The sequence below is a fragment of the Camellia sinensis genome, chromosome 2, assembly GCF_055761805.1.
Source record: "Camellia sinensis isolate YWXY chromosome 2, ASM5576180v1, whole genome shotgun sequence".
Classification (NCBI taxonomy): Eukaryota; Viridiplantae; Streptophyta; class Magnoliopsida; order Ericales; family Theaceae; genus Camellia; species Camellia sinensis.
Window position 1 is genome coordinate 61,731,722 of NC_138962.1, and position 15,673 is coordinate 61,747,394.

General features: G+C 37.0%; 1 protein-coding gene across 1 annotated transcript in view; it reads left to right on the plus strand.

Moving 5' to 3' along the window:
* Positions 1-1,598: 1,598 nt before the first annotated feature.
* LOC114257174 (uncharacterized protein At5g08430) overlaps positions 1,599-15,673 on the plus strand; it is a 65,083-nt gene continuing 51,008 nt past the window's right edge. The window contains exons 1-3 of the mRNA XM_082914577.1: positions 1,599-2,166; positions 3,643-3,722; positions 7,611-7,798. Of these exons, the coding sequence (XP_082770703.1) occupies positions 2,060-2,166; positions 3,643-3,722; positions 7,611-7,798 (375 nt within the window). The 5' untranslated portion in view covers positions 1,599-2,059. The remainder of the gene's footprint in view (positions 2,167-3,642; positions 3,723-7,610; positions 7,799-15,673) is intronic.

A 15,673-nucleotide genomic window follows, 5' to 3' on the forward strand; every position in this document is an offset into this window, starting at 1 on the left:
GATAGTGTTGAATTTCCCGCAATAAAAAATATTTAAAAAATAAGAAAAAACAAGTCAAAAAATAAATTTTTAAAGGAAAAAGCTCAATTCACAAACTGTCCACACATCCTTGAACCCTATTAGCACAAATCACAACCCGCATTACGGGCGAATGCGGGTTCAAATTTTCTTATACCGCAGACATGTGGGTGGGTCCAAACCACAAACCGAACCGTCAAAAATCGATCCGCATGCACCCCTAACTCCAGTAATTGATTTTCTCCAACATTGTCAATTTTGTTTCAACCCAAAATAAACTTATAATTTTTCCCCTTCTATAATTAGGGTTTTACAAAGCAAATATTTTTTTTGAAAGTCTAGCCCTCTTTGTTTTTTGTTTTAACCCTTTTGTTTGTTTGTAAAACCAAACCCCTCTCCTTTAAAATGTGATAGTTTTTAACTAGCAAATGTTTTTGCCACTATAATTCTCTATAAAATAAAATTCACTTACAAGAACTTTTGACCTCCATTCTTCTCCAAGTGCTTTAATAATGAAGCCAAAGAAATTTTGAATTGGCTCAACAACAAATACTTGCAAGCTACAAAACACTATAATTTTGAATGAACTTTAAATGACCTCTGTTAAAATTTTACTTATTATTAGTTTAATGTTCCATTCTCTATTTCTTTTGGAGTATAAAATATTGAAAGAAATGCTGATAGCACACGGCAATATCATTATTTAATGAGCAATTTCATTTTGTAATAAAGACTATAATATTGTTAAATTAATGAGAGATAAGGAATGTCTAATCCCATTACTACTTTTTATTAGTGGATAATATCATGTAAGATGGTATTATTATTACGTTCAATATTTTTTTCTTCCATCGAGGTTATTTGACCAGGTAATTGTATAGTATATATAGAATAAAGGACTACAAAAATTAGTTGGGGGTAAAGCCCCAAAAGTGATATAGCCTCCGTTTGGGAAGTGGGTTGGCTTTTTGGCTTTTTGACTTTTTTGGCTATTTTAGCCTGGGCTTAAAAGCTTAGTTTGGGAAGAGCTTTTTGGCTTTTTTGAGTTTTTTTGTGAGAGAAGAATGTAATGATTATGGGTTGGATGTGATGTTTTGTTTGTTATGGCTAAAATAGCCTATTTTGTTTTTTGTGGCTAAAATAGTCAAAAAAGCCCAAACCATGGCTTCCCAAACGAAGCCATAGTCAAAATAATAAGAACTTTAATACTATATTTAAATCATGAATTTAGATAAGAATTTGAAAAGGGATAGAAAATGAAAAAACAAGATTAAATTATATTAAATTTACATTTGTTTTACCTTTTGATCTTTTTTTCTTTTTTTTTTTCTTCCTAAATTCATATCCAAACACATTCTAAAGAAATTTTTTTTTTAGATAGGAAGAAAAGTTAAAAATAAGAAAATTATTGAGTGCAAATTGAGATAACACAAATATAAAGAGGTCCAAAATGAAATAAAAAATTATTTTAGAAAATCAGTTAAAAGTCACTTTTTAATTTTTAATTCACTTCTCTCTCACAAAATACTCTAAACTCTAGCATTTTCTTTTAAATATTTTCAATTTCTTATTTTAATCGTGGATTAACGCATAAGCAAATTAAAATCCAAAGAGAAAAACTTTTCGTCTACTCAGTCCGGTGTGTTAATTCCTGAGATTCTAGAACAACCTATCAAAACCCACATTACAATCTTCACACACACTCTCTCTCTCTCTCTCTCTCTCTCTAAAACCTGTACAACCCAAAGGACACCCGTTGGAAGGCATTTTGGGTTTTGTTCTTTTTGTGGTTTTGAAGTTGTGATTTGGCTTACATTCTCTTGTGGGTCTTTTCTTCATCCCTCAAACTGCATTGTCAAGAGGGTTTTCTGTGATAAACTTTTGATTAAACTTCAGGAGAGAGAGAGAGTTTCTTGGTATTTGCTTATTTAAATGGGTTTTTTTTTTCTAAAGCATTTGAGTTGGGAAGCTTGAGTTTTCATTGCATTTTGGGATTTCAAGACCTGTGAAGAGTGAGAAACCATAAAGTAATTGTAGAGTGATGAAGAAGAAGAAGAAAGAAAAAAAGATTCAAAACAAGGAAGAAATTGCTGAGGATTGGTGCTTTGTATGCAAAGATGGTGGATTGCTTCTTGTTTGCGACTACAAGTGAGTTCTCAAAAATGACTTCCAAGCTTTATTTTTGTTGTGCTTAAATAAATAAAAAAAATGAAAGGAGTGATGAGGAAAAAATTTGAAATGATTGGAATTTTTCAATAAAAAAAAAAAAAATTATAGACAATGATTAAAAGAGATATATGTGTATAGGTGAGAAATGAAATTTAAGTTTAAAGTGACTTGTCTCTGTTTGTCATTACACATCTTATTAATCGTTCAAATGAGAAAACTTATTCTCACCCTTATTTTTATTTTCTCACCAAATCAGGGGACAGTGATTTGGGTATGAGTGAAGAAGAGTTCTCCAACACCATGGACAAAATTGCCCCCCTTGATTACTGTTTCTTCCTTGGAATAAGGGGTATTTTTGTCTTTACATAATGCTCTGGGTGGTTTAGAAAATGGGATGCTGAAATTGGTGGATGAGTTGTGTACATGGGAGTTTTACCATTTTTGGTTGGTGATTGATGGTTTTGCTGGATTCCCTTCCCTTTCCCATATTGTTAGAATTCCATTTTCATTTTCTTTATCCCCATTTTCTTCCTTGGATGCCCAGAAACATTTTTGCAAGAACTCCAACCCTTTTACCCAAATTAAGTAAAAATAATTTGAAGCATTCCAATGAATAAACTCTAATTTGAGTAAAATGTGTCAAGTTTGAGTGGAAACTATGGGTTGGAAGTAAAGGACATTAAGGGAAAGTTTTGGTGAAGTACCCAAAATGTCAGGTTTGGATTGGATGGAAATTTAAGTAGAGGAAATGGGTTTTTCTTTATTTGGGTAAAAATTTGAGTAAAACTCAATGTGGTGCAAGTTTAAGTAATGGAGTGGAGGGAATTTTAGTGGCATTTTACTCAAATTTAAGTTCGAGTCTAAATTTGAGTGAAACTCACTTTGGTGTGTAAGTTTAAGTAACAGAGTGGATGGGATTTTACTGACTTTTTACTCAAATTTAAGTTTTGAGTCTAGATTTGAGTGAGGGTTACTTGTGCAGTTATTCCTTAACCTCTTTTGTTGATAGACAGCCATCGCCTTTTCTTTTTTGTTACTAATGACTAAGAGGAGACTATTGCTTACTTATAAAGGTTAACAGTATTCAGCTCATAAAATGAATGAACGACTATTGAAATTATTAGGAAAATTATAGCTTGAACTAGTACCTCAAACTTTGCTTTAATTTTCACTATCATTCTCGAAATTTTAATTATTATGTTTTTAATTTAAGCTCTCCAGATTTCATTATTAAGTCAATGTAGTCCAATCTATTAACACACAAAGGGGGAAAACTACTGTATCTATCAGTACTTTTTAATTGAGCTAATTTTCGAATTTAAGCAACGAAAATGATAGTTCTGTAACTTTACATTGTCACTGCTTTATTAATGGCTTTCATTATAATGAAATCTTTTTTTATTCTTGTCATGGAGTTAATTTTATCATGTCTATTGTCAAATGTTCTGATTTCAGGGAGTGTCTAAAAGCTTATCATGCAGAGTGTGTGGGGAAGGATGAGTCATTTGCTGAGTCTGGAAACAGCTGGACTTGCAGTAAGTCACTCATTTATAAATGATTTGGTTTTCTTTTCTTGTATAACGTTTCATTATTTATTTGTTTTTATAATTTTTTTTATTGAAATCTTTACTTTTTAAGTAATAGCATAGCACCTATTGCCACATGTAGCATGCATGAAGTTTGAAAGCTCATCAGTTGACATACAATGGTAACATGTATTTCAAATCCAATTTTTGGATGATCTTAAGTTTCCTATTATTAGAATTAATGTATAGTAAAAGAGAGAGAGAGAAACAATTATGTATGTATTGATTGATTGATGTATATTGATATTTATTACAATGATTCATGATTCCTATATATAGAAGAGGTTGAGTGTGTAGTAGGTAAGGAGTAGGTGAAGTGGAGGTGGTAGTGGTGTAGTGGGTTAGGTTTAGTGGAGTAGGTGAGGTGGTAGTGGTGTAGTGGGTTAGGTTTAGTGGAGTAGGTTTAAGTGGGTGAAGTAGGTGGAGAGTAGGTGGATTTTAACAGCCCCCTGCAAACTCAAGGGGGATAGGAACTAACCAACTTGAGTTTGGAGAGAGTAACAAAACAAGAAAATACATAAAAATAAAAGAGGATAAGAGACACTGTATGGTCGTGTCAGACCATTGGTGAAGACACTGGATGGCGGTGTCAGACCGATGTAGAAGACAGTTTATGGGGTCATGTCGGACCGTTGTAGCAGACACTGTGTGGTCGTGTCAGACCGATGTAGAAGACAGTTTATGGGGTCATGTCGGACCGATGTAGAAGACAGTTTACGGGGTCATGTCGGACCGTTGTAACAGACACTGTTGTGACAGTTGTTGTGACAGTTTACGGAGTCTTGCTGGACCCTTGTAGAAACTAACCGGAATCAATGTCGGGACAGTTTACAGAGTCTTGTCGGACCCTTTGAAGGAGCGAACCGGAATCAATGTCGGGACAGTTTACAGAGTCTTGTCGGACCCTTGAAGGAGCTAACCGGAATCAATGTCGGGACAGTTTACAGAGTCTTGTCGGACCCTTGAAGGAGCTAACCGGAATCAATGTCGGGACAGTTTACAGAGTCTTGTTGGACCCCTAAAAAGTCGCACCCTCAAAAGGTGTGCCCAATCTTTCAAAAGGCGTGCCATCAAAAGGCGTGCCCAATCCATAAAAAGACGTGCCATCAAAAGTTGCGCCCTCAAAAGGTGCGCCCACTTCATCAAAAGTCGTGCCCGACAGAAAGCGTCGAGCCATCAAAAGGTGAGCCGGAGACGCGGCGAGGCACGTGAGCGACAGAGCGGCGTGTCGGCCGCGTCGTCTGTGTCAATATAAACCAATGCGGAGGCGGAGGAAACCAAACCAGACTGAAACCTCTGAACTTGTTATTCTGAAACAATCTGTAAATACTCTGTATCCAACCCTTCTCGGAAACACTCAGCAACCCAAAAAACATGGCCTCTTCTTCCCGTTCAGCTACCCAGAATATGGCCTCTTCATCCCGTGGTCTACTCACTCTCTTTCCCGACCTCAATGAGTCAACAAGAGAGAGAACTGGTGCGGTGGCACTGGAACCTCAACCAAGTGCCCCGGAGTTTGCTCCGTTGAACTTTCCGATGCGGTCTGTGGAGCAAAGAATGGCAGTGCAGTCGGATGTGGAGGCTAATCAGTATACTTTGAAGTCATGTGTGGAAACCATGACGGCGGTCACAAACTTGTCGAACCGGCTGCAGAGCAGGACAAATGAGGTGCAACAGTTGAACTCCCAGCTGGCTCTGCTCCAACGCATGTATAAGGATGTGCGAGCAGAGATAAGTGTGCTGAAGGCAGAAAATAAGGAGCTGAAGCGGAAGGCCACCGTGATGTTCCGATTTGGAGGTCCGCCATATGTTGCAGTGGAGGAGCAGGGAGTAGTGATCGTACCCAGTGGAGTGGGAAGCACGGAGGCAACACTGTCAAGGGCCGCCCAGGACGGAGGCAAAAAGAAGAGACCGGCGGCAGAGTAGAGAAGAAAAATTCCGCCTGTGGATGTGGTTGTTTGTTTGTTTGTTTTTTTTTTTGTGTTTTGTTTGTTGGTGTAAAATTGTGATCGGGGTTGATCCCGGCTTGAAGAAATGACAAGTTTGTGGAATGAAAACGAGTTGGTTGTTAATGGATTTTTTTTTTTTTTTTTTTTGGGTATTGGAATAAAAATAAAATAAAATAATAAGAGAATGGAAAAAGGATGATACGCACCAACTGAATTGTAGAATATTGAAATATTGATGAAAAAGAAAGATAGAAAAAATAAAAATAAAATAAAATAAAGGTTTGTGAAAAATCATTATATATATATATATTGATGAATCAATAGATATAGGGTGAGTGAAGGATAAAAGTGTGGGTAATATATTATAATAATAAAAGATATATATGCTTTGTCCCTTGAATCCGTAGATATATGGTGAGTGGAGTGCAAAAGGTGAAGGAAGGGGTTGGAAAGTAGACAAAGTGGTGGATCCTTGAGTAGAGAGAGAGAAAAAAGGGACCATAGAGAGAGATAGTGGGTTGATTAAAAAAAAGATTGTGGGGGTTGAAAGTGGAAATATGAGAGAGAGAGAGAGATTGTGTCCGAAGGATTCCTCCTTTAAACCTTGACAATGTCTCGACTCAATCCACCTCTGAAACTGAGAAACCAAGACGTAACCTCCGGAAAGTCTCGAGTCATCCAGCAGATTCAGTGCAGGAACATCCACAAAATGAGCTTGAAAAGGTCAAACGCAGTCTGAGAAAGGTTCACAACCCTAATACAGAGGGCTCCATTCAGTCTGAGGCTGACAGTGAGAAGCCAAAGTATGGTCTGGAAAAGGTTTTGAGCTTTTCAGATCAAAATACTGCAGAGGAGAACATCAGTGACTCCGGTGAGAAGATAAAGAAAGGAGCAACTGTCACTGTGTCCAAACTGCCTGATCTAGAAGCAACTCTAGAACCACCAGTGGTGAGTGAGGCAATTGATTTGTTATGTGATGATCAAACCGCAATAGAATCCCAGCCTCCAGAAAATAGTGGGTTGATTAAACAAAATGATTAGAGCCACAAAGAAAGAGTTGGAAGATGTAGGGGAGTGAAGGTATATCTTAGAAAATTCAGCGGACTAGGTTGAGGTCCGGCGGGCGGCTAAGGCGAGGTTGCCGCCCGCCGGTGAAGCGAAAAATACTAAGTTCTTAACCTTGCTCTGATACCATATTAGAATTAATGTATAGTAAAAGAGAGAGAGAGAAACAATTATGTATGTATTGATTGATTGATGTATATTGATATTTATTACAATGATTTATGATTCCTATATATAGAAGAGGTTGAGTGTGTAGTAGGTAAGGAGTAGGTGAAGTGGAGGTGGTAGTGGTGTAGTGGGTTAGGTTTAGTGGAGTAGGTGAGGTGGTAGTGGTGTAGTGGGTTAGGTTTAGTGGAGTAGGTTTAAGTGGGTGAAGTAGGTGGAGAGTAGGTGGATTTTAACACCTATCTTCCATATAATTTGGTCAGGAATTTTTTAATTTTTATTGAATGTTTATGAAAACCCTGTTTGCCTTTTATCTGTGATCAATTAAGTATGTTATAGAATTTTATCTTTATTGAAATGGACAAGTAATAATTGTTCCGCAATGTATTTAAATTTTCTTACTTGCTTAATTTTTGGTACTGAGTCACCCTGATCACTCAACATAAGTATCACCTTGATTACGAGTTTTACAAGTCTGTGCAGACATGATAATATGGAGTCTCCACAACTCTGCTTTATGTTCTTATTCTCAAACTAAATGAAGCCATATTCCTGCCTATTGCTCTTTGTTTTTATGTTCTTAGTTTCTCATCATATTCCCATTGTGTTGGATAAATATTGTAAGAATATGCAAAGTGAATGCCGTTTTCTATTTCAGAGTGGCATTCTTGCTTCATTTGCGATAAGAGCTCAAAATTCCATTGCTTTTGCTGTCCAAAAGCTGTGTGCCAACACTGCATCGCTACTGCAGAGTTTGCATGTGTTAGAAGGAACAAAGGATTCTGCAGTCACTGCTTAAAACTTGCACTTCTTCGAGAAGAGAACATGGATGTTGATTCTGATGGGGTATAATACTATCTAAGAAGACCTGCAAATTACATTCTTGAAATTCTGTTACTTGTCCTTTGCATTGCAAAATGATTTCTTTCTTGGTTCGTAAGTTCTTTTATTTGTTGTGGGATCATCTCTTTTTCTGAAGAAAGAAACCCCTTGATAGAAATCTCTACAACTTATTATATTTCAAAAGGTAGCTACTTATACATATTATACAACTCTATTTAGCATAATAAATACATTATCAACTTTTAGTCCTTGTTACAATGATAGGAATGAAATTTTTTTGATCGGCGAAAGTCAGTTGTTAGTAGTTAGATTAGCACCTAGGGGAGCTAGCCTCCCCACCCTTGCAAAGTACTAAGTGCTTGCCTCCTAATTCAACTCCCATTAGGGTGAGTTAAACTCTCCCCCTTGGGACTAAGCCCTTAGGAGAGTCATGATAGCCAACTAGGTTAGGCCTAGTTGGTTATTAGGAATGAAATTACATTAATGAGATTCATAGTCTTAGTTTCTTCTACTCATTGGGCAGCATGCTTTTTTCTTTATATTTTTTTAAATGTAGGTACAACATATGAAAGGAGTTTTTTTTATTTGAAGTGTTTAGATTGCTCAACATAACAACCTAAATTTTACTCTAATAACATTAAAAGAACGTCAATGATATAAATTGTATAATACAAAATAATATTTATTAGCGCTACTAAATAATCCTATTATGGCTGATAAAAAAAAGAGTCATACTATAATTCAAGTCGAACATAATTTTTTCTTGATTAAGATTCATTCATGAAATTTAGATTTATTGCTTCATATTCAAATTTAGTCTTAATATAGAGGATATTTTGGTATATTTCATTTGTATGTAATATGTTTATGTAATATTAGAAAGATGTTCTATTTTGGATTTGGTTCCAAATTAAGATTTTAGACTTTCATTATCTTTTATTGAATGAGATTTTGGAGAAACCCAATTCACACAAAGTCCAATCTATTTATTAGCTCAATTTTTTACCTAAATACTTCTCCTTGAAATATGTTGATGATTTGGTTGAATTGTTCCAAAAGCTTAAGGTGTTAGGAAATGAGCCTTATAATGTATATCAAACTACCACTCCCCCTCACATGTCACTCTGTTTCGCGCATGGAGTGACAAACTGATTGAGAGAACAAGGTGGACAAGTAGAATTGAGTGCACAACTATGTTACGTGGACTCCTATATTTCCCATTAAGTACTCGTGTCCACCGAATATGACAAGAATAAGGGTGTGAAATATGTTCTGACACCCATACCCAATTTGGACCCTTGGATCCTACTTTTAAGTTTTTACAATGTTTGTAGAATAAGAAATCATATTTGCTAAAAAAATACATTTACCTAACATAGATAAGAGATTAAAATTTCACATTTTTTTGTAAATCTTATTAATTTTAAGTACATTTCTACACAATTTACAACATTTTATCTAATAATATTATATAATATGTAATATATATGTCTGTCCATAACAAGTTCTGTACTTATATCCTATTTTGGATACATGTCTCAATATCTTAAGATTTAAATTTATAAGGTCTGACATTTGGACATGCACCGGTACTTGATACTCGTACCCAAGTCCATGTGACGTAGATGCACAATGACAAAAATAATGAGAGTGACAAAACTTGAACTCAAGATCTCTTGGAATTAGAGCTTTGATTCTATGTTGAATTGTCTCCAAAGCATAAGCTATTAGGAAATGACCCATGTGTATCAAGCTAACAGATTTATTTTAATGACACTTTATTTATGAAAAGATGTAATTATTTTAGTGCCAATTATCACTATTAGATTACAGTGCTGAAGCATTTGACAAAGCAAATGTGGTTGGGTCAAGAGCAAGTACAATTGAACCCAATCATATTTAATGTAACGTTAAGTTATTCTCGTTCTTGACCTAACAATATTTGCTGTGGCAATAAGGCCATCCTTGTAATTATCAGACAATATTCATGTAATATGTATTCAAGATTTTATAAAATTTGATTTTTACATTTATGGACTTGAAAGGATAGTCATTAGATATTCTCATGGTAATGTGCATTAGCACGGTGATGCCAATTTTGGTTTTAGCTAACAATTTGTTATTACTTGTATTTTTCTTTTACTTATTTTGTAGAATTGATGAAAGGATGTACTAATAATGAAAGAGCGAAAAGATAGATAACGTTATAAGAAAATAGAAGATAATGAGCATTAGGGTTATCTCCCTTAATCCCTTATATTATACTTGTATATAGGAGATTACAGAACTACCCTCTTAACTAACACATAACTAACACTCTCCCTTATGTTAGGTCAAAGATATTGTGAATGCCCAACAAAGTAAAACTAAGTAAAGTTAAGAACAAAATATAACAATATACTAGATGATGCGGGCGTGTGGAGGTTTTGTAACTTTCTTTAGTATTTATTATTTAATTTGTTTTAGTATTTATTTCAATTATGAGATTTAGTTTGGTTAGGATTTATTTGTTTTCATATTCTAATTAAGATTCGTTTTCCTTTTTTTTTAATGGTGTTTTTAGCGTATATAATATTAGGTTTGCATTTTATTCTTTAGCTTTGATTAATGAGAATTTTAATATTTTAGGCTATGGCCAATGTGTTAGGGCCGTGGCCTTCTTTTTCTTCTCCTCTCTTCTTCTCTTTTTTTCTTTTTTTCTTAAGGCGTCCTGCATCACTAGACCTTAGTTGCATGAAGTGGGAGCCAGGGCAGAAGCGTTTATTTATCTTATATATAAATATATTCATATTATAAGAATTTTTTATGTGTTTTTTAATATATATCTTAAAAGATGGACAATATTGAGCTTTTAATAAATTTTTTTTTGTATTTTTTTAATAAATATTAGTATTAAACTTTTTAAGAGGGTGTGATTATTTATCTTGTTTGTTATAAGTATATACTCTCTCCAGCTCCAAGGTATATCTTTTCGATAAGAGGTTGAATCGATCACTCATTTTGTTTGTTGATCTTTCCATTTTAGAATGTCCCAAAATGTTATTTTATTTAAAACATCAAAGGAAAAAGTGTTTAATTTTCTAAAACTATCTCACATAAAGTGGCAATAACTCTATTAAAAGTTGAAAACAAAAGGGCAATTATTGGAACAAATGCTTTAAAATTTGAATTCAAATGTGATAATTGCATGCACCCTAAAAAAGTTGGAACTCCCAAAAAGGACTAACAAAATGGGACGGAGGGCGTATATTAGTTAAATGTTAAGAAAGAAACTAACTCGTTAATAGTAGTAAGAATTAAATTTGAATACTAGTCTTCTGGTAGGAAAGTCTGTAATTCAGATTAGTTTTAACAAACCTTCTATGTACATGTTGAGATTATGTGTGAAGATGGAATATCATGGGGGGCTTCAGAGTTACGTATAGAGCAGAAACTTATCATTATTAAGGTTGATAGTGAATCCAGAGGAAGTCTAGTGGAAGTCATTGAGAGGAATCGTTTCAGAAGTTATTCTCTCAAGATCGATTTGGGGGGAGTTTTCTGGGCAATGCAAGGTTTGCGACAGGTTTGGAGATGGCGTAAGGATCGATCCTTTTTCAGCAAGTATAGTAGCAGTTCAGCTGTATCTTGTCTTCAGAAGTACAGTAACAAGGGTGGTGTTTTTGTCGAGTTATCTAAATGGGCGGTTGGGGTACGAAGAAGTAACATTGTTATTCCGGCAGGGGTTGATGGTCAAGGGTGGCTGGCAGTGGCCAAGATGTTTGAAAGCATTATTCGAGGAAGTTCCAGGGTTCTGGTAGATGGGGAAAGACAGCATCGAAGTGACCATGATTTAGTAAGGACTCGTGGAGGACTCACAAGTGTGGATATGTCAGTTCAGCAGAAAACAGGGGCAAATAGAGGAGCTTCGTATGCCGCTGTACTCTGCTCTAACGTAGATCTCTTGGGAGGCAGTAGCTTTGTTTTGGAGATGCGCAAGGTGGTGGTTTGTACAAGAACTGATTTCTTCGATGAGTGGGCACAGATTGAGAAGGAGCTATGGCGGTCTTTTAAAACTAATATTTCTCTGAGGCCTTTTTCACTTAAACAAAGCTCTGTTTGTTGCAAAAAGCGTTGACGAGGCGGATTGTTATGATAGTCAGGGAATGTGTTTCTTTGGTAAGAGCATTGCAGTAAGTTTGGAAAGGTGGTCGGCTGAAAAACATAGTAGGGCTAATGTCATTGCTTCAAATAGAGGATGGATCTCAGTCTGTGATCTGCCTTTTAGTCTCTGGAATAACAAGGTTTTTGAATGGATTGGGATGAAGTGTGGAGGTCTGTTGGAGGTGGATAAAAGAACTAGGACTTTCGGAAATCTTTTTAAGGCAAGATTGAAAGTCAAAGGTCTTCGTAATGGGTTCTTACCTGCGACTATTGATGTTCAATTGGATGGAAGTTCTGCTGTTGTTTGATTAAGGCGTTAAGAAAGTCTTTGGTAGACGAGAGGTTCAACGGCAATGGTGGTGCTGACTAGATTCAGGCGATTCCAGTATCGGCGAGAGGGGAGGCGAGGGGTCTCAAGCGACAGCCAAGACACGTGGCCGAAGGGAGGTGAGAAGTCAGATTGGTGGCCTGAACGAGGCGGAAGAACAATGGCGGAAGAGGAAGAGACGAATGGGGCAGGCCGTTACATTGTTTGATTAAAGATGGGCCTGGCCACACTGTGGGCTCAGCCCATGTTTTGGTTAATACAAATAACCAGATTAATACTGGGGTACAGGATCAGTTTGGGCCAAATGATGTTCATAGCTTTAAGGACTGCGGCCCAGATCTTCATGACGGCCCAAATGCATTTTGTTTCTTTAAGGACAAAGGCCCAAGTTTTATGGAAGGTCTAAGGGCCTGTGCTGCTAACCCGATGGAGGTTTTGGGGTTGGGGTTGGGTTTGGGTGGGCAGGACAACTCGATCCATTTGGTCTAACAGGTTAAAGATACTGAGTCTATCGGTGTCGAAAAGCCTAGACAATTTTCAGAGATTGGGGGAAAGAGTAGATCTCTCTCTTTCGATGCATCAGATCCAGTCGAGTGCACTCATCCTAGGCAGTCCATCATTCGTGATGACCTTCGCACAGCGGAGGCACATCTAGGGTTGTCCGATATTGTGGATAGATCCTGTAAGGATTTTCTGCGATTAAATGCGACGGATAAGGACTTGGTGGAGATTAATTTGGCTTCGGAAAAATTGGTTCAGGACTTGGAAGAGGGTCAGTTCGAACTACATGAGGTATTGCAAGCTTTGGATGAATATGGATCATCTGAGAGCTCTGATTCACACTCTGAAGGGGAAAGTATAGCGGATGAGCCTGAGGATCAGGATTGGAATCTCAATAACCTTTTCAATGCTGATGGTACTATTGATGGTGAGGATTTCAAGAGGGTTTTTGAATCTTTGAATCAGGTCAGTCCTTCATTTAACCAAGTTTTAGCATTTTCAGCTACACTGAAGGGGGTACAAGCCATTCCAGCTTTTTCTAATTCTGGGGAAGGGGCTAAGGATGGGGATTCATTGTTTCATTCATCTAGGTCAATTTGTCCTGCTCTTTAGATCTCCTCAGGTGATGTTTAGGCACAAGGGGTTACCTTTGATACCCCAACGGCCATGGTGAATGGGTCTACTATTGTGTTTGAGTCCTTACAAGCTAATGGTATTCAAGACCATGTGAATGACAATCAAGGAGGGATCTCAGGTAATCATGTTGACAAGGGGGGTCAGGTTTTTAGTAATGGGGATGAAGAAACGGAGAGTTAGTTGAAGAAATTAGGTAAATATGAGACTTGTCCAATTGGGGCCGAGGAGGTGCCTCATTTTATGCAGTTACTTCAAGTTATGGGCTTGTCACTAGTTAAAATAGGGGGGACTTCAGGATCTTTTAGTAAAGATAGTAGGTTCATAAGGGAGAAAGATGGTAGAAAGGTAGGTGAGAGTAGCAAAAATAGGGCAAGGGAACTTAGGAATTTAGCAAGTTCGGTTAATTATGAGAGGCGTCGGGAGGTATTTAGGGGTGAACATGTCTCCCAATGAAAATCATTAGTTGGAATGTGAGGGGGTTGGGCGCTTGGACAAAGAGGGGTGTTATTAAGGATTTTCTCAGGCGTCATCAACCGGACATAGTTGTTTTTCAGGAATCTAAAGTGGAAGCGTGTGATAGTTGTTCATGAAGAGTCTTTGGGAAGTTAGACATAGGAGTTGGATTTGTTTGCCTTCAGTTGGTAGAGCGGGGGGCATTTTGGTGATGTGGGATGAAAGAGTTGTTTCTCATTGTGAAACTTTAGTGGGGGAGTTTTCACTATCAGTTAGGTTTAGAAATCTTGACAATACAGAGTGGTGGTTAACAGGGGTTTATGGTCCTAACAGACCGTCTAGGAGAAAGGATTTGTGGGAGGAGTTATATGGGTTGTCTGGGCTATGTTCCCCTAATTGGTGTTTAGGAGGAGATTTTAATGTGGTTAGGAAGAGCTCAGAAAAACTCAATGGGATCAGAACTACTAGGGGCATGAGGGGCTTTGATTTGTTTATCACAGATTGTGAGTTGGTGAATCCTCCTTTGTGCAACAATAGATTTACTTGGTCTAATTTGCAAGAAAATTTGGTGTGCTGTAGACTGGATAGATTTTTGTACTCCTTGGGGTGGGAAGGTCTTTTTCCTAATTTAAGGCAGGAATCACTACCGAGATTAATGTCAGATCATTGTCCTATTATGATAGAAAGTTGCCCTTTAAAGTGGGGCCCGATGTCTTTTAGATTCGAAAATATATGGTTGGAACATCCATCTTTTCATAGAAAGTTTGAGGAATGGTGGACAAATGCTAATTGTTATGGATGGGAGGGTTTTAAGTTTATGAAAAAGTCGAAGATGGTCAAGGAGAATGTGAAGTGTTGGAATAAGGAGGTTTTTGGAAATTTAGAGCTTTCAAAGAAAGAGGTGATGTGCAAAATCGAAGAGTTAGATGTATTGGAGATGCAGGGGGGTTTTGCTGAGTCCTTTAGGAGGGAGCGATCTTTGTTGAGATTGAAATTGGAAGAGTTGGTTTTTAGGGAGCAAATCTCTTGGTCTCAAAAGGCGAAGGTTAAATGGTTGAAGGAAGGGGATGTGAACTCAAGATTTTTTTACAGGGTAGTAGATGGGAAAAGAAAGAAGTTCATTAAGAGATTAGAAGTAAGCCCAGGGGTAGTAATGGAACAGGAGAATCAGATTGTCAATGGAATTTATGATTTTTATTCTAAGCTTTATTCGAAGGAGGAGATGAATAGACCAGGGATTGAAGGACTTGAATGGGGACCTATTGATCAAGCAGTTGCAACTTGGCTTGAAAGGCCATTTGATGAAACGGAAATTTGGGAGGCAGTTTTCGAGTGCGAGAGAGACAAAGCTCCAGGTCTAGACAGTTTTTCCATGGCTGTTTTTCAGGATTGTTGGGAGGTGGTGAAAAAGGATTTGTTGGGAGTTTTTTTCGGAATTTCATGAGTCGGGGGTTGTTAATTTGAGCTCAAATGCCACATTCATTTGTTTGATTCCTAAGAAAGTGAATGCGGAAAGAATTGGAGATTTTACACCCATCAGTTTGGTCACATCACTTTATAAGATTTTGGGAAAGGTTTTATCAAAAAGACTCAGAATCTCCTTGGGGGAGACTGTGTCGATGGCGTAGGGGGCTTTTGTGAAAGGTAGACAAATCCTAGATGTAGCCTTAGTGGCAAATGAAGTCGTGGAAGAATATAGAAGTTTAGGGAAGGAGGGTATTATCTTTAAGGTGGATTTCGAGAAGGCATATGATTAAGTGGATTGGCAATTTTTGGATTTTGTAATGGATAAGAAGGGTAATGGTGGGCGGTGGAGA